This window comes from Ostrea edulis, chromosome 10 (genome assembly GCF_947568905.1).
Source record: "Ostrea edulis chromosome 10, xbOstEdul1.1, whole genome shotgun sequence".
Taxonomy (NCBI): Eukaryota; Metazoa; Mollusca; class Bivalvia; order Ostreida; family Ostreidae; genus Ostrea; species Ostrea edulis.
Genome location: NC_079173.1, coordinates 5941045 through 5956258, shown reverse-complemented (window position 1 = coordinate 5956258; position 15214 = coordinate 5941045). Strand labels below are relative to the sequence as shown.

General features: G+C 35.2%; 1 protein-coding gene and 1 long non-coding RNA gene across 2 annotated transcripts; one reads left to right on the top strand and one right to left on the bottom strand.

Annotated features, from left to right (window-relative positions):
- Positions 1–323: 323 nt before the first annotated feature.
- Positions 324–2625, top strand: LOC130050904 (uncharacterized). The gene is made up of 3 exons (XR_008799285.1): positions 324–525; positions 2145–2217; positions 2336–2625. It is a non-coding gene; the product is annotated as an uncharacterized LOC130050904 (long non-coding RNA).
- A 4997-nt stretch (positions 2626–7622) lies between these two features.
- LOC125666623 (E3 ubiquitin-protein ligase TRIM71-like) lies at positions 7623–10329 on the bottom strand. Its single transcript, XM_048899812.2, has 2 exons — positions 10191–10329; positions 7623–9630 (listed from the first exon to the last, which is right to left on the bottom strand). The coding sequence occupies exon 2, from the start codon at positions 9599–9601 to the stop codon at positions 7988–7990; it is 1614 nt and encodes a 537-aa protein (XP_048755769.2). The 5' UTR covers positions 9602–9630; positions 10191–10329; the 3' UTR covers positions 7623–7987.
- Positions 10330–15214: the final 4885 nt, after the last annotated feature.

Sequence of the window (15214 nt, the reverse complement as noted above, 5' to 3'; positions counted from 1 at the left end):
ACTAACACATATTATTTTGTATTTGATGTGAATATAGTAACTTTTAATACCCTTTGATTTTTCAACTGTAATAAATCAATAACAATTTAACAGACTATACCAAAATATTGAAAGTCCATTATTGTTTCACATATATTGAATAAATTTGTACCCTTAACTAATTATTTTATTGAGCTTAATTGAAAGTTAAATTCAGTGAATTAATTTGGCTCTTTTTCATTATATTGAATATATTTCATGCCAAAATGTGTTAAAAGCTTTTGTGTATATACTATACTAATTTATGATGGGTAATGTATATACATGTATATAATGATTGAATAGGTATGTGTATCCTATATTGCAGATGTTGATCATGAAGAGATTGTAGCTGAACAGATGGTGAAATCCACTGATAATTGGGGACATGGGAGGAGAGTTGTTGAATTAGGGGTGTTGACAGATGCTCTAAAGGCCTGTGGCATGCCATTACAGCTCACTCATGCTGTAGATATCCAGACTTATGGACTATTGACTATCATAAAGGTACAATGTATCTAGGTTTAATTGCACCTGTCAATAAGTTAGTCCTAATACTAAATGCTGTTTGGGCAAGACACACATCAAATATTTAATGCAAGTGTACATGTACCTCTAAGTTTTGAGAGGAATTCTTAAATCATTTAACATGTTAAGGGGCGATAGCGAAATCAAAAGTTCAATGTCTGACAAAAAACTAAATTCACATCAAAATTGGTACCGTATACGTTTTACATAGTTTTCACGAAATCACACCCCCACTCCCCTTAAATCTAAATATTATGAATGTTGAAACTAATCGATTAACAAGTAAAAGCATGTGAGTATGAATAATACTGTTATACTTTTACTTCTGTTTATTCACAAATTAAAGTGTACATTTAAACTATTTAATGTTCATTAAAATGTAATATATTATTATGTGGTTTTTAACAGCCACTTGTCTTTTTTCCACTAAAGTGAAATCGATGTTGGATGACAAAAACTTATTTGAGTTTTTACTCCCCCTGAGGCCCCCTAACTATTTGAATTTAATTTTTTTTCCCGACATTGATTTCTTGATTTCGCCCCTAAACATGATGGACACTCAACAACCATGGGTCAAATTCTGTATGTTGACTATGCCATTGACCCAATAACCAGAAAACTTACTACCAAATTTATACTTGTAAATGTTATTTATTGGTAATCAGTTTTTATACAGGCCCCTGAATACAAAATAACCTCTAAAGTAATAATCTTGAATACTTATGATATCCATTGTAAAATTTAATATTGTTTATTTATTCTATTATTTAGCATAGGGGCACATACTTCATTACAATTTTATGTCTTATTTTCTGTATATACATGCACAACTCCATGTATATAATTTATTCATTCTTTTAATATATACCTAAAATTGTTCAAATACATGTTGTCAATATTTGAACAATGTACCCACAGGAAAAAAAACATGGAAGAGTGTGGGATGCAAACACAAAACTAAACGATAGTCATTTTGTCTGCATGTGCATGTACGCGCATGGACGTGCATTACAATTTTGGTACAATTTATAGGATTGCCGAGCATAGGCCTAAATTTTGCAGCCCTTCACTGGCATTGGTGACATCTCTATATGAGTGAAATATTCTCGAGAGGGACATTAAACAATATTCAATCAATCTCCAGAACAAGCAGGCCAATTTCATGCAAGTTTGGTACAAATCATCCTTGCATGACGGGAATTCAAGTTTGTTCAAATGAAGGGCCATGCTACCTTTAAAGGGGAGATAATTACAAAAATAGGGAGAGGTCAATTAAAAATCTTCTCAAGAACTGCTGGGCAAGGAAAGTTCAAATGTTCATGGCAGTTTCCTGACATAGTGCATATTAAAGTTTGTTGAAACCATAGCTCCTGGGGGGTAGGATGGGGCCACAATAGGGTATCAAAGTTTTATATCTGAATATATAGGGAAAAAATCTTTAAAAAGCTCCTTCATTAAGCAATACTTATATATAAATATTTATTATATTTAATATATATATTTATTTATTGTAAATATATATAATGCTATCCATTTCACTTAATTTTTGGAATTTTTTAATTATTCTGATGTCAACCATACACTTCTATTTTTCACAGGTTTGAATATGATGTCTCCAGTATGGATATGTTTGACGATTTTTACCATGGAAACAAACTCACAGACCAACATGTATGTCGAAACAGGTTGTTGTTTTTTGGTAAATTAAATATAGTGGTACCCATTTCAATCAATTTTAGAATTTTTAAATTAGTCTGTCAATCATACCCTTCCGGTTTTTTTTTTACAGGTTTTGAACATGATGTCTCCAGCAAGGATATGTTTGATGATGGTTACCATGGGAATGAACTAAAAAATGTCTTTTTCTGATAGAATAGACATAATGCTATCCATTTCATTCAATTTTAGAATTTTTTAATTATTCTCATGTCAGTCATACCTTTCCATTTTTTTAACAGGTTTTGAACATGATGTCTCTAGCAAGGATATGTTTGATGACGGTTACCATGGAAACGAACTCACGGACCTATGTCAAAAATGTATTTTTCTGATAAAATAAATATAATGCTATCCATTTCACTCAATTTTAGAATTTGTTAATTATTCTGATGTCAGCCATACACTTCCGGGTTCTCTACAGGTTTTAAATATGATGTCTCCAGCAAGGATATGTTTGATGATGGTTACCATGAAAACGAACTCACAGACCTATTTAGAAACGACTTTTTCTGTTAAATTAAAACTAATGCTAATTATTTTAATCACTTTAGGAATTTTTTCATTGCTCTGATGTCAGTTCCATACCCCAGTTTAGACAAATAGTAAATTTCAGTAAATTATGATGTCTCCAGCAAGGGTATCTTTGATGTTCGTTACCATGGAAACGAACTCACGAACCTATCTAAACAATGTCTTTTTTCGATAAAATGAGTACAATGCTATCTATTTCACTCATTTTAAGGATTTTTTAATTACTCTGATGTCAGTCCCATACATCCTTAAGCCACAATATAGATCAAAGTTTTTCAGTCGAATATATCGGGAAATTCTTTATATACGGGCCTAGGTGATTCAGGTGATTGATGTGGCATATGGGCCTCTTGTCTCTCTTATGTCGCCATAATTGGAGATTCAGAGACATATAGCTTTTGGTCTGTCTACAGAAATTTTAACCTAAACCACAGTTTTAAATGGTTAGTAATAGGGCTTTCATGTTTCACATATCTATTTCTCGTGATGTGACTTTTCTTTTCATATCAAAGTTTTTGGTCTCTTGACGTTGGGGTTTGACATATTTTAGAAAAAACTTACCTTTGGTATAATCAGCTACACAGGGTTCAGTGATTCCTGTTTTAGTATGATAATTTCAGGAATGTTTTCTGACTCGCCTAGGGAATGATAATCACTAATTCTACACTCTTCCCATTTTTCTATGTTAGATACACGTAATATCAAAATCTCCAAATTTGGAAGTTTGAATTATTCAGCTGTCTTTATCTCTCAAATCCATCAAATTGTTGTGGTTTTTAAAATATTTTTTCCTATGAAAAATGTTGACCCCATATTATAACCCCAACCTAGCCCAAAGTGATCAAAGCATAACTGAAAATGAATTCACATGCAAGATGCATCAAACTAATATGACTAACATGATCTTCCTGTTCTGGGTAAAACCAAGGTCACATATCATGGTATAATATGAAGACCTTGCCTTAAGAAATCTAAATACAGAATATGAAAGTTTCATCTTAAATAGTTCACGAGATATAATTCTGAAGATATTTAACAGATTACGTTTTCTTAAAAGGAAGTCAAAGTTCAAGGTCACATTGGCAAAGGTCCAAGTATGAGATAAAAGTCTTACCATGAGAAATCAATATGATATACAAAATATGAAAGATCTACCTCCAATAGTTCAGAAGATATCGAATAGGTCAAATATATATCTACCTTGTCTACTGTCTACCTTGAAGAACTGGTCAGTCCTTACAATCCATCAAGGTCTTTACGATCCGAAAACGCCATGCTTGTTCAAACACCAAGAGTTAAGACCAAAACGTATGGCGACAGAAGGTTTGACAAAGCAACCACCACACTCTGGAATAACCTTCTAAGTTACATCTGCAACGAAAATTCTTTCGAACTTTTCAAGAAAAATTTAAAAACTTACTTCTTCAGACTTGCTTATCACGATTTTATGTAAGCCATTTCCAGTGACAGTATTAATATTCTTTTTTATGAAACCTTTTTGTATGTATTTTCTGTAGTTTAATCACGATTTTGTGTAAGCCAGTGCTAGAATTCATATTCTTTTAATGAAACGAATATTTTTTTTTACACTGTTTTAGATATGTTCAATTTTTAATTGTAGGTTATTGTTATTTAAATGTAAAGCGCTTAGAGTAATTTTTTTATTATATAATGCGCTATATAAATACTGTAAATAATAAATAATAATAATAATAAAAAGTAGGTTTAGCTCTAATGTCAAGGTCACAAGGTCCAACCTCACAAAATAATAAGGTCTTGCCATAAAGAACATATATATATATATATATATATATATATATATATATATATATGCAAAATATGAAAGCCCTAACTGAAATCGTTCAGGAGAAATTGAATAGGTCAGGGACCATTTTTGAAAACCTTCCAAACTCCAAGGTCAAAAGATAAAACACTATTGTGTAGAAGACCTTGTCATAAAGAATCTATATACATAATACAAAAGCCCCACCTAAAATAGTTCCGGATAAATTTAAAGTTATGTTTTCTTGCAAGAAGGTCAGCTCCAAGATCACAAAGTCAAAGTTCAGGTTATGAAATGAAAGGTCTTGCCATAAGAAATATATCTACAAAATATGGGAGATCTGCCTTAATTAGTTCAGAACATATTGTATAGGTAAGGTTTTTGATAAAAGTAGGTCAAACTTCCAGGTCAAGGTCAGAAGATCACACGCCATTACATAACATGAAAGGATGATCGATTGTATTTTGTTTAACGTCCCTCTCGATAATTTTTCACTCATATGGAGATGTCACCAAGACCATTGAAGGGCTTCAAATGTAAGCCTATGTTCGGCTCTTACGGCTTTTGAACAGTGAGGGTTCTTTAGTGTACCACACCTACTGTGACACGGGACATCCGTATATAAGGTCATCTCTGAGGACCCGTGACATTGACACATGATGCAGAGCGTTTGGCGATGGAACTATCACTACCTGTTTTTAACGACTTTGGTCTGTCGCAGCCAGGATTCGAACTCTGACCTTCTACATGAGGGACAAACACTCTGCCTCTAGACCACCGTGGCGGTTGAACACATGGAAGATATTTCGATAATGTATATAAAAAATATGAAAGCCCTAGCTTCAATAGTTAAGAGATATTTCAAGCATATGTCCTATATATATATCAGCATATAACACCTTGATCCCCTACTCTGACCCCAACCTACCCTGAATTGCACAAGCTTGAATCTACTCTATATCAGGAAAATTTCATGTAAATTTGTACTTTTCTGGCCCAGTGGCTCTTTTAAAGATTTTAAATCGATTTCCCCTGTAAGCTTGCTTGAAAAACCTTTATCCCCAATTGTTGCACCATCCTACCCACAAGGGCCATGCTTTTAACAAACTTGAATCTGCACTATGTCAGGAAGCTTTCATGTCCATTTGAACTTTCCTGGGTCAGAAAGTCTTGAGAATATCTTTAAAGATTTTCCTATATACTTACATGTAAAACTTTGATCTCCTATTGTATCTCGGGGGGGGGGGGGGGGGGGGGGGGGCACGATTTGAAAAAACTTGAATCTGCACTAAGTTAGGAAACTTTCATGTAAATTTCAATTTTCCTGGCGAAGTGGTTCTTGAGAGGATTTTTAAATGACCCAAATCTATGTTTGCATTTTTGTGATTATCTCCCTTTGGAGAAGAGTGTTGCCCTTTATTTGAACAAACATTAATCACCTTCAGTTAAGGATGCCTTTTGCTAAGTTTGGTTGAAATTGGCCCAGTGGTTTTGGAGAATTCATAATTGTGAAAAAGTTTACAGACAGAGGGACAACAGGTGATCACAAAAGCTCATTTCAGCGTTCAGCTCCGGTGAGCTAATAAACAATGTCACAAACTTTGTTACAAAAAGGTCTTGCTACAAGAACTGCACGTAAGATATATGAAAGTCATCACTTACCATTCATAAGTTTTGAGCAAGGTTAATGTTTTGGAGATTTGAGTCAAACTTGGTCAACAGGTCAAAGATCATACTTTCAAATCAAAAGTCATGTCATAAGGAATGTATGTACAAAACAAGAAAATTCAACCTCAATTAGTACATGAGATATTGCCTTGGTTAGGTGTTGTTAAAATTGGATCATATTCCAATGTCAAGGTACCAGGTAAAACATACCCATGGAATCAAATGAAAAGAATTGCCATTATGAATTCATACACAAAATATGAATGCTATATCTTATATAATTTAGGCAATATTGTTAGGTGCAGTATTGTTAAAAGTGGGTCAAACTCCAAGATCAAGGCCATGACATAAAAAACATTGCATCAAATGAAAGATTTTTTTCATAAGAAATCTACATATAGAATGTGAAATCCCTTCCTTAAATAGGTCAGAAGATATTGTCTTAATTAGGTCAAATTCCAAGGTCAAGACCATGACGACAATCACAATAACGATTCCGCCTATATAACGGGTCCCAATTAATTGTTGTAATGGACTAAGCCCAGTCAATGTACAGACACACAGGCTGATCACTATAGGGCTCCCGTCTATATAACGGGTCCCAATTAATTGTTGTAATAGACTAAGCATAGTCAATGCGCTGACACACAGGCTGATCACTATAGGGCTCCCGCCTATATAACGGGTCCCAATTAATTGTTGTAATGGACTAAGCCCAGTCAATGTACAGACACACAGGCTGATCACTATAGGGCTCCCACCTATATAACAGGGGCCCTAATTAATTGTTGTAATGGACTAAGCCCAGTCAATGTATCAACACACAGGCTGATCACTATAGGGCTCCCGTCTATATAACAGGGGTCCTAATTAATTGTTGTAATGGACTAAGCCCAGTCAATGTACCGACACACAGGCTGATCACTATAGGGCTCCCACCTTTATAATAGGGGCCCTAATTAATTGTTGTAATAAACTAAATCTGTCCTTTTGTAAAGAATAATTCTTAATTACAGGTTCATTTAGTCATGATTTTAATTTCTGAGTATTTATTTTGTAGAATTGTGGAGATTTAGATACGTGTTGTTGATTGACGTGATAAACAGAAGACTGTGACCTTGTATCTGAAGATCTATGGAGGCTGGACGTTTGTGGTCACTGTCTGTTACAGTGTTACATATCTAAGTAAGTACTCAGTAATAATGTAAGACTGTACACTAAATCATGTTTATCTATCTGTACTGACAGTAATAATGTAAGACTGTACAATAAATCATGTTTATCTATCTGTACTGACAGTAATAATGTAAGACTGTACAATAAATCATGTTTATCTATCTGTACTGACAGTAATAATGTAAGACTGTACACTAAATCATGTTTATCTATCTTTACTGACAGTAATAATGTAAGACTTTACACTAAATCATGTTTATCTATAATATATACATTGAAACATAACACAGATAACAAATAAAATAAAGTTCAACCAAACACTCATAAACAAACACAAATTTACTGTCAATGCACGCGTTAATCTCAAACACTGGTGCAATTAACACAGCTGTAATCAACACAGGACTGTAATTAACATCGTGTTTATTACGGTAATCAACACAGAACCTTGTACATGTGTAATTAACACTGGAGATCTGAAATTAACACTGTGTTGGTAGATGTAATTAACACCGTGTTGGTAGATGTAATTAACACTGTAGAGATGTGTAATTAACTCTGTGTCTATAGATATTCGATTTTCTTCACTTCAGCAGTGCGACACTCAGCCACAAAGAGGTTGTCTCTGATGTCCACACATAAACCTAATGGACGGCGTAAATCACAGTGAATGTAACGGAGGAACTGTCCGTCCTGATCTAGGATGTGGATACGGTGATTGTCACAGTCTGCTGTCAGGATGTGACTCTGGCTGTCTGTAGTGATGCCGACTGGAGTAAATGATTGCCAGGTATTAGAGGGATGACCAGTGTATCTAAATCGGAGTTTTCCTGACTGATTGACCACCACTACTGCACTAGCTGACCGGTCAGCCACACAGATATCCAGGTTCCTATTCTCACTGATGTATTTATAATAACCACCAGATGAGTACAGAGGACGACCCTGATCATCAAACTGAATGCTTTGTTTCTGTGTGGAGCCGGAGTAACGCACGACTTTGGATTGGTTTCTATCATCACTGACCATGGTAACCAGGAGATTGTTAGCGGCGGTGCAGCAGACAGAGAGAGGTATCCACCCCTGTAGTGTGATCACAGTCTGTATCTGTTTATTTTTAATTAAGTTAACAGTTCCATCTCTAGTGTCAGTATAAACAAGATATCCGTCCCGTGTCACTGCTATGTCCCGCGGTTCGTTCTCTGACTTGGTTTGTATTGATGTCAGTAGTTTACTCTGGAGGTTGAGCAGCTTCATGGTTTTGTTATTCAGACTACATGTCCAGACTTGATCTTCACTCAGACAGCTAACACTGGATAGTTGTATATACTCAGTGTCTATGGTGGCGGTAAGTCGCGGCTCATCAAGCAGTGTTTTGACTGTTGTAACGGAGAGTGAGGTTAATAAACCAAACATCTCATTAAGTGTTTCTGTGTTAATTGTTGGAAGAGATAAGCTTGGTAGTGTAACTTTGATTTTAGGAGGGAGTTTATTGAATTCGTCATTTCTAGATTTGTAAGTTGATGTTAAGGAGATATCATTGGTGTCCAGGATGTTTTTCATTTCTAGAATGGCCTGGTTGATTTCAGTCATTCTGTGCGTGATTTCATCTGCTTGTTTATCTAATAGAGAGAGATGTTTAGTTTTTGTCTCTACAATGTCTGCTTTCCGTTTGTTGACAACGGCGGTGACCTCACGATGCCAGACTTTTCCTTGTTGGTCAGCAGTTGTGGCCAGTTTTCCGTAATTCGTTTCTACTTCGGCTTTTTCAGTTTGGACAGCGGAGGAAATTTCCGTATATCGGGGGTAAATCTTGTTCTCGAGTTCTTCTAAATCTTTTTGTATGCGTTGTTTTTTAGAGCTGAGTTTTTCCAGAATATCTGATAGATCGTGAGCTTTGTGTTTACCTGAGGAGATGCATGTAATACACACAGGAATGTGACAGCTCTCGCAGTACATTTCGCAATCTTTGTCGGCGTGTTTCAGACATGTTGAGTATTTGGGAGTAAACTTTCTGTGTAAATGATAGGGTACGATTTTGTGTTTTTTAGAGGAATCTGAGAGATGTTTACTGACACAGTCAGTACAAAGATTGATATCGCAATGTTCACAGCAATACTGCAGGGGGTCAGTTTCACAGAGGTCACACAGCAGAACGTCCTGAGCACGCGGGTCCATCTCTGGCGTCAGGGGTCACGAGTAGTTAACTGTCAAGAAAGGAAATGAGCTTTAATATTAATTTGAACTGGTTAAAACAATATATTTACATTAAATGCTGATCTGTTAGTAATAAATAATGTATCAAGGTTTTATCTCGATACAAGCACGCATCTTCCAATGTGACTTTAAAAACTTTGTACATGTATTACACAAAATAAGAAATGGCTGTCTAGGTTTCAGAATTCTTGTTTGTAGCATACAGGAAATATACACAAAGGAAGAATGGCTTAATTTCTACAAAATCGGCGAGACTTATTCCAATTTTGATCAATTAAAATATTATATAAAGCCTGATTTTTTATTTATTTTATTCATTTATCATAAATGATTTTTTTTTTAATATATTAAGATTATGAAATGTTTAATATAGATATATACATGTAACCCCCCCTCCCCGCCCCTCTCCTCTGCGCTCTGAATTACATGAAATTAAGATGCTCACTGGTAAGCATATCTTAATAATTTTACTTATTTAAAACAATTTTCCGATACATTTCTAACATTTTAGTTGTTGTGCAATGCGTATTATAAAATAATGATGTCTAACCTGTAAATATCCTACACGCCCTCTGTACAGCCGCCTCGTCCTGGTATGTCGACCTGCTGATGATGAGTGAATTTAATGTGCGGGCCCAGCTACACTATATATATAGACCTTCCGTCCTGTCACGTGATTTAAACGGGAAATGCGATCATTTACGCAAATGAACCAAACTCCATTTATATAGCCACTTAAACTTTCTAATGTAAACAATTACTACATTTATAAGGGAGGGGTATTTATGAAATACATATATAGAAATAATTTGTCTTTAGACAAACAAATCAGTTACCTGTTTCGGGGCGGATAAAAAAAAGCTTAGGTGGTGGTAGCAGCTACCCAAGTTCCGCCATTAGATCCGCCACAGCTGTTTACTTGACCTTTTCATAATTAATGTTCCGTGAATTTCATTTTCGACTTGAAAGGGCGAACGGATGTTCAACTATACTTTTCAGATATCGGAATATTTACACCAGTTTCGTGTCCCACTCGGGTCATGTTTAGCGGTATTAATCAATTGACCGAGGAAAAAAAATCTTCTATGTAAATATGCGTATATATAACTACAGCAGTTGTTGTTTGTAAATTAGCTATTTTTCACATTTGTAAATAAATGTATTGAAATGTAAATGTGTCTAGTCAACTGATAGATAAGGAAAGGTTTCTCCATCACGTGGCGGCAAACCTTCACATTCTAGAAAGGGGGGAGTGTAATTTTAAACTCTTTCTATCTACAAACTCAGACACTTGTGTTTGGTGTGATTTAATCTCTAGAACGTTTACCGTATACGATCAGGTAGTATATTTCTGGGAGAAATGATTATCGGTTTATTTTCAGAAAGATGTAAGTCAAGAGAAACTTTCTATAAAATAATGTCAGGTGTGGAGTCAGCAGATACAGAACATCGGAAAGTCTGACCACGCCCCTCTGCTTGTTTTCTTCTTTTATTAAGACGAGTAACAGATTATTTTCATTCAGGAACCCTAAACAAATTTAGAAAGGGGGAGGGACGGCTTGTCAAACGGTTTACGTATTCAAACTATATCCTGTCTATCTAGAGCTACAGGAAATGATCATTCATACAGTAATTATTGATTTTTTTCTTTTTCTTTTTCAGGAATCATGATTTTGGGATGAATGTTTTCTGAGGGGTACATGAAAAATCCTCACCCTACATACCAATACACAAAGAATGGGAGGAACCTCTAACTTTATAGAATCATTGAAATAAAGAATCATTTCCAGACTAGATGCATACTTTTGTATGACCGTCATTTTTTTACTATCTGCTAATCACGTGATCTCAGTGGTTAGATTTGATTCATGACATGGAGGTCGTGAGTTCGAGCCTCGCTCGTGCTGTGATCGCGTCAAACCAAAGACGTTAACATAGGTAGTGATTACTTCTTCACCAAACGCTTGACATTCAGAAGTGATAATCACGGGTCTTTCGGTTATGACCTTATAAATAGATGTCACGGTAGACGTTGGCACGTTAAAGAACCTTTATCGGTACGGCCCTGAGCCTCATGCAGAAGTCGAAACTTTACATCTCGCCTACATCTTGTAACGTCTCAACAGGAATGATATTTAATGGGGCGAAAACCACAAATAAACAATATTTGGTCATCTCCTACGTGTTGCATTATTGATGTTGACGGTGGTATTACCTTGCAATGAACACATAATCTTTTTTCGGGTGGATGGGGTGGAGGGACACGCACAATGTTTCGCAATATATTCCCGGTAATATAACTTGATGTTTTACGACTACAAATGCATAGAAATAGGCAAATGTAATTCATTTTCTATCTAACTCGGATGTTGGATCCCCCCCCCCCCTATATATGTGTTTAACATTGTCGAGTTTAGAAACGGGAAAAAAACACTGTAGTGTAATGAAGACTCGATAGATAAAGAATTGTACGACAATTTTATCAATTGGAGAGATATAGTACGCCATATATCTTATAACTTGTAGTTTCCATGGTAATTACGAATAGATGATTTAGATCCACTATTTTGTACATTGGTTTACTAGAATTAATCGTCATCAATGGCTATATAAGATAATTTAAGTTTATTCCAATTTTGGGCCTGGAGGGCATAACAGCAAGGCAGCTTAAAAAGAAGGAATTTTCAAATAAGAAAGATTACAACATTAACAACAGGTTACATGGACTGCAAACTACATGTGGCATGTTGGGGAAACGAGTACATACATATATGAATTGCGAATCAGGTGTACAAGTAAATGGACAATACCAGTATTATACCAACATATGAATAATAAACTATAATGATTTTTGCAGTTTTAAAGCATCACTTCTCTTTCTGAAAGTTTTGACAAAATATTCACTCAATTTGACAATTACTGGTTTGTCTGTATACATGTTTACATGTAGTGTTGAAATATTACAAAGTGTGCCTTTAACAACTCACTGGTTATCAGTTAATTATGAGCCCATTCTATGTTATAAGTTTGGAGAAGTCGCATGCGTGTCTGCGGGACAGGTGCCTGTTACATACATGTACCACGGAAGTGATCTAATCAAGAATGACGTCGTTTATATATATCTAATTTTTGGACAAAGGTTTATATATATTATTATGACCACAAAAAATAATTCGTGGTATTTAATGTAAAATATCCGACTATAATTTTTGAATGCCATGACTAAATACTTTATCATAGGGAACATTCTATAATTGGAACATCAAAAAAACTCAATAGTGTTTGACAAGCGATATGTGATAAAGATGACACGCCATTGAGCTGAACGTACACGGACTGCACGGAAATTGGACACGGCCATAACATGTCGACCTGGAGCATTACATTGAATATCAAAACTTTAAATCCAAAATTTTGGGGGTAAGAGGACAGGGGTTGATACTTTATTTGAACTCCAGTTAATTTGATTACAACTATATATTTCCACTACAATTCACGATTAATATTTCAAAGAAATCTCACGAACAGGCCTAAAAAATGGCAAACTTTGCCTGTGATAATAGCGGCAAAAAGAATGATCTCGAAAACGTGTGGGGCTAATCCTAATGCTACGTCACTCAGTGCAGGTTTAATGTACATATAAAGTTGATTTGAACCAAAAAATATTTTCAAGCTATTGAATCGCACACGAAAAAGAAAACAAACTAACTCAGATTTCAACGGAAAGATTACATAAGATACGGTTTCATTGTGCATGTAGCATACATGTAATTGACATTGTCCGACGCGGGTCTAGAAAATTATCGGGGGGTGAACATGTTGATATCATGATATGTTTCTTTTTATCGTCTGCATTTGGGTTTTTATACGTTAGATATCAAATAAAAACAATGTAAAAAAGTATTTGAAATAACAAAGGAATTTACAACGTTTATTACTAAAGGGTGTGATCAAAAGTCAATGTATGACAAAAAATACTAAATTCACATAGTTTTCATTAACCTTAAAAAAACCTGATGGATGTTGAAAATAATGATAATAATCAGTGTGTGAAAATCGATTTCGGATGACGTAAACTTACAGGGGTTTTTAACCCCTCCCCCCTTCCCCTAACTATTGAAATTTAGAGTTTATCCTACTATCAATACAATGCAGTAATGATGTTCCCAGAGAAATATTAATACATACTCCGATATCTCTCTTTTTCTCTCGCACTCTCTTTTAAAAACCAAAATCAAAGGTGTGTGTGTTACAACCCTTGTACCCCCACCTCCTCGACCTTCTAGATCCGCTAATATAATGCGTTGGTTACGCATGCAATTTCCACATATCTATTTGTGTATTGGTCGTTCAAAATATTGAAAAATTGATGGTATCTGATTTTTACATAAAAACTTTCTGACATAGTACAGATTCAAGTTTGATCAAATCATGGCCCCCGAGGATAAGATGGGGCCCCAAGGGGGAATCAAAGTTTTACACACAAATATATAGGGAAAAACTTTAAAAATCTTCTCCTCAAGAACCACTAAGCCAGAAAAGCTGAGATTTACATGAAACTTCCTGACATAATGCAGATTCAAGTTTGTTCAAATCATGGGCCCCTGGGGTTGGATGGGACCACAATAGGGGATCAAAGTTTTACATACAAATATATAGGAAAAATCTTTAAAAATCTTCTTCTCAAGAACCACTGAGCCAGAAAAGCTGATTTTTACATGAAAACTTTCTGACATAGTACAGATTCAAATTTGTTCAAATCATGGCTCCCGGGGGTAGGATGGGGCCACAAGGGGGATGAAAGTTTTACATACAAATATATTTGGAAATTTTTTAAAAATCTTCTTCTCAAGATCCACTAAGCCAGAAAAGCTGAGATTTACTTGAAAACTTCCCGACATAATGCAGATTCAAGTTTGTTCAAATCATGGGCTCCGGGGATTGGATGGGGCCACAATAGGGGATCAAAATTTTATATACAAATATATAGAAAAATCTTCTTCTCAAGAACCACTGAGCCAAAAAAGCTGATTTTTACATGAAAACTTTCTGACATAGTGCAGATTCAAGTTTGTTTAAATCATGGCCTCCGGGGGTAGGATGGGGCCACAAGGGGGATCCAAGTTTTACATACAAATATATAGTTAAAATCTTTTTCTCAATAACCACTGAGTCAGAAAAGCTGATATTTACAAGAAAACTTTCTGACATAGTGCAGATTCAAGTTTGTTCAAATCATGGCCCCCGGGGGGTAGGATGGGGCCACAAGTGGGGGGGGGGGGTAAAAGTTTTACATACAAATATAGGAAAAGCTTTCAAAATCTTCTTCTCAAGAACCATTGGGCCAAAGAAGTTGACATTTACATGAAAACTTTCTGACATAGTGTAGATTCAAGTTTGCAAAGGTTAGTTTGGGCCATAATAGGGACTAAGGTTTTACATGCAAATATATATGGAAAGTCTTCAGATATGGGCCAAGGTGACTAAGGTGAGCGATGTGGGCCATGGGCCTCTTGTTTATTTTGTAATTAAAAAGTATATTAATTTGAAGAAAAAAAGTGTTGGACATCATGA

Coding starts and splice junctions, on each gene's coding strand:
- LOC125666623 (XM_048899812.2), bottom strand. CDS start 9,601: ATGGACCCGCGTGCTCAGGACGTTCTGCTGTGTGACCTCTGTGAAACT.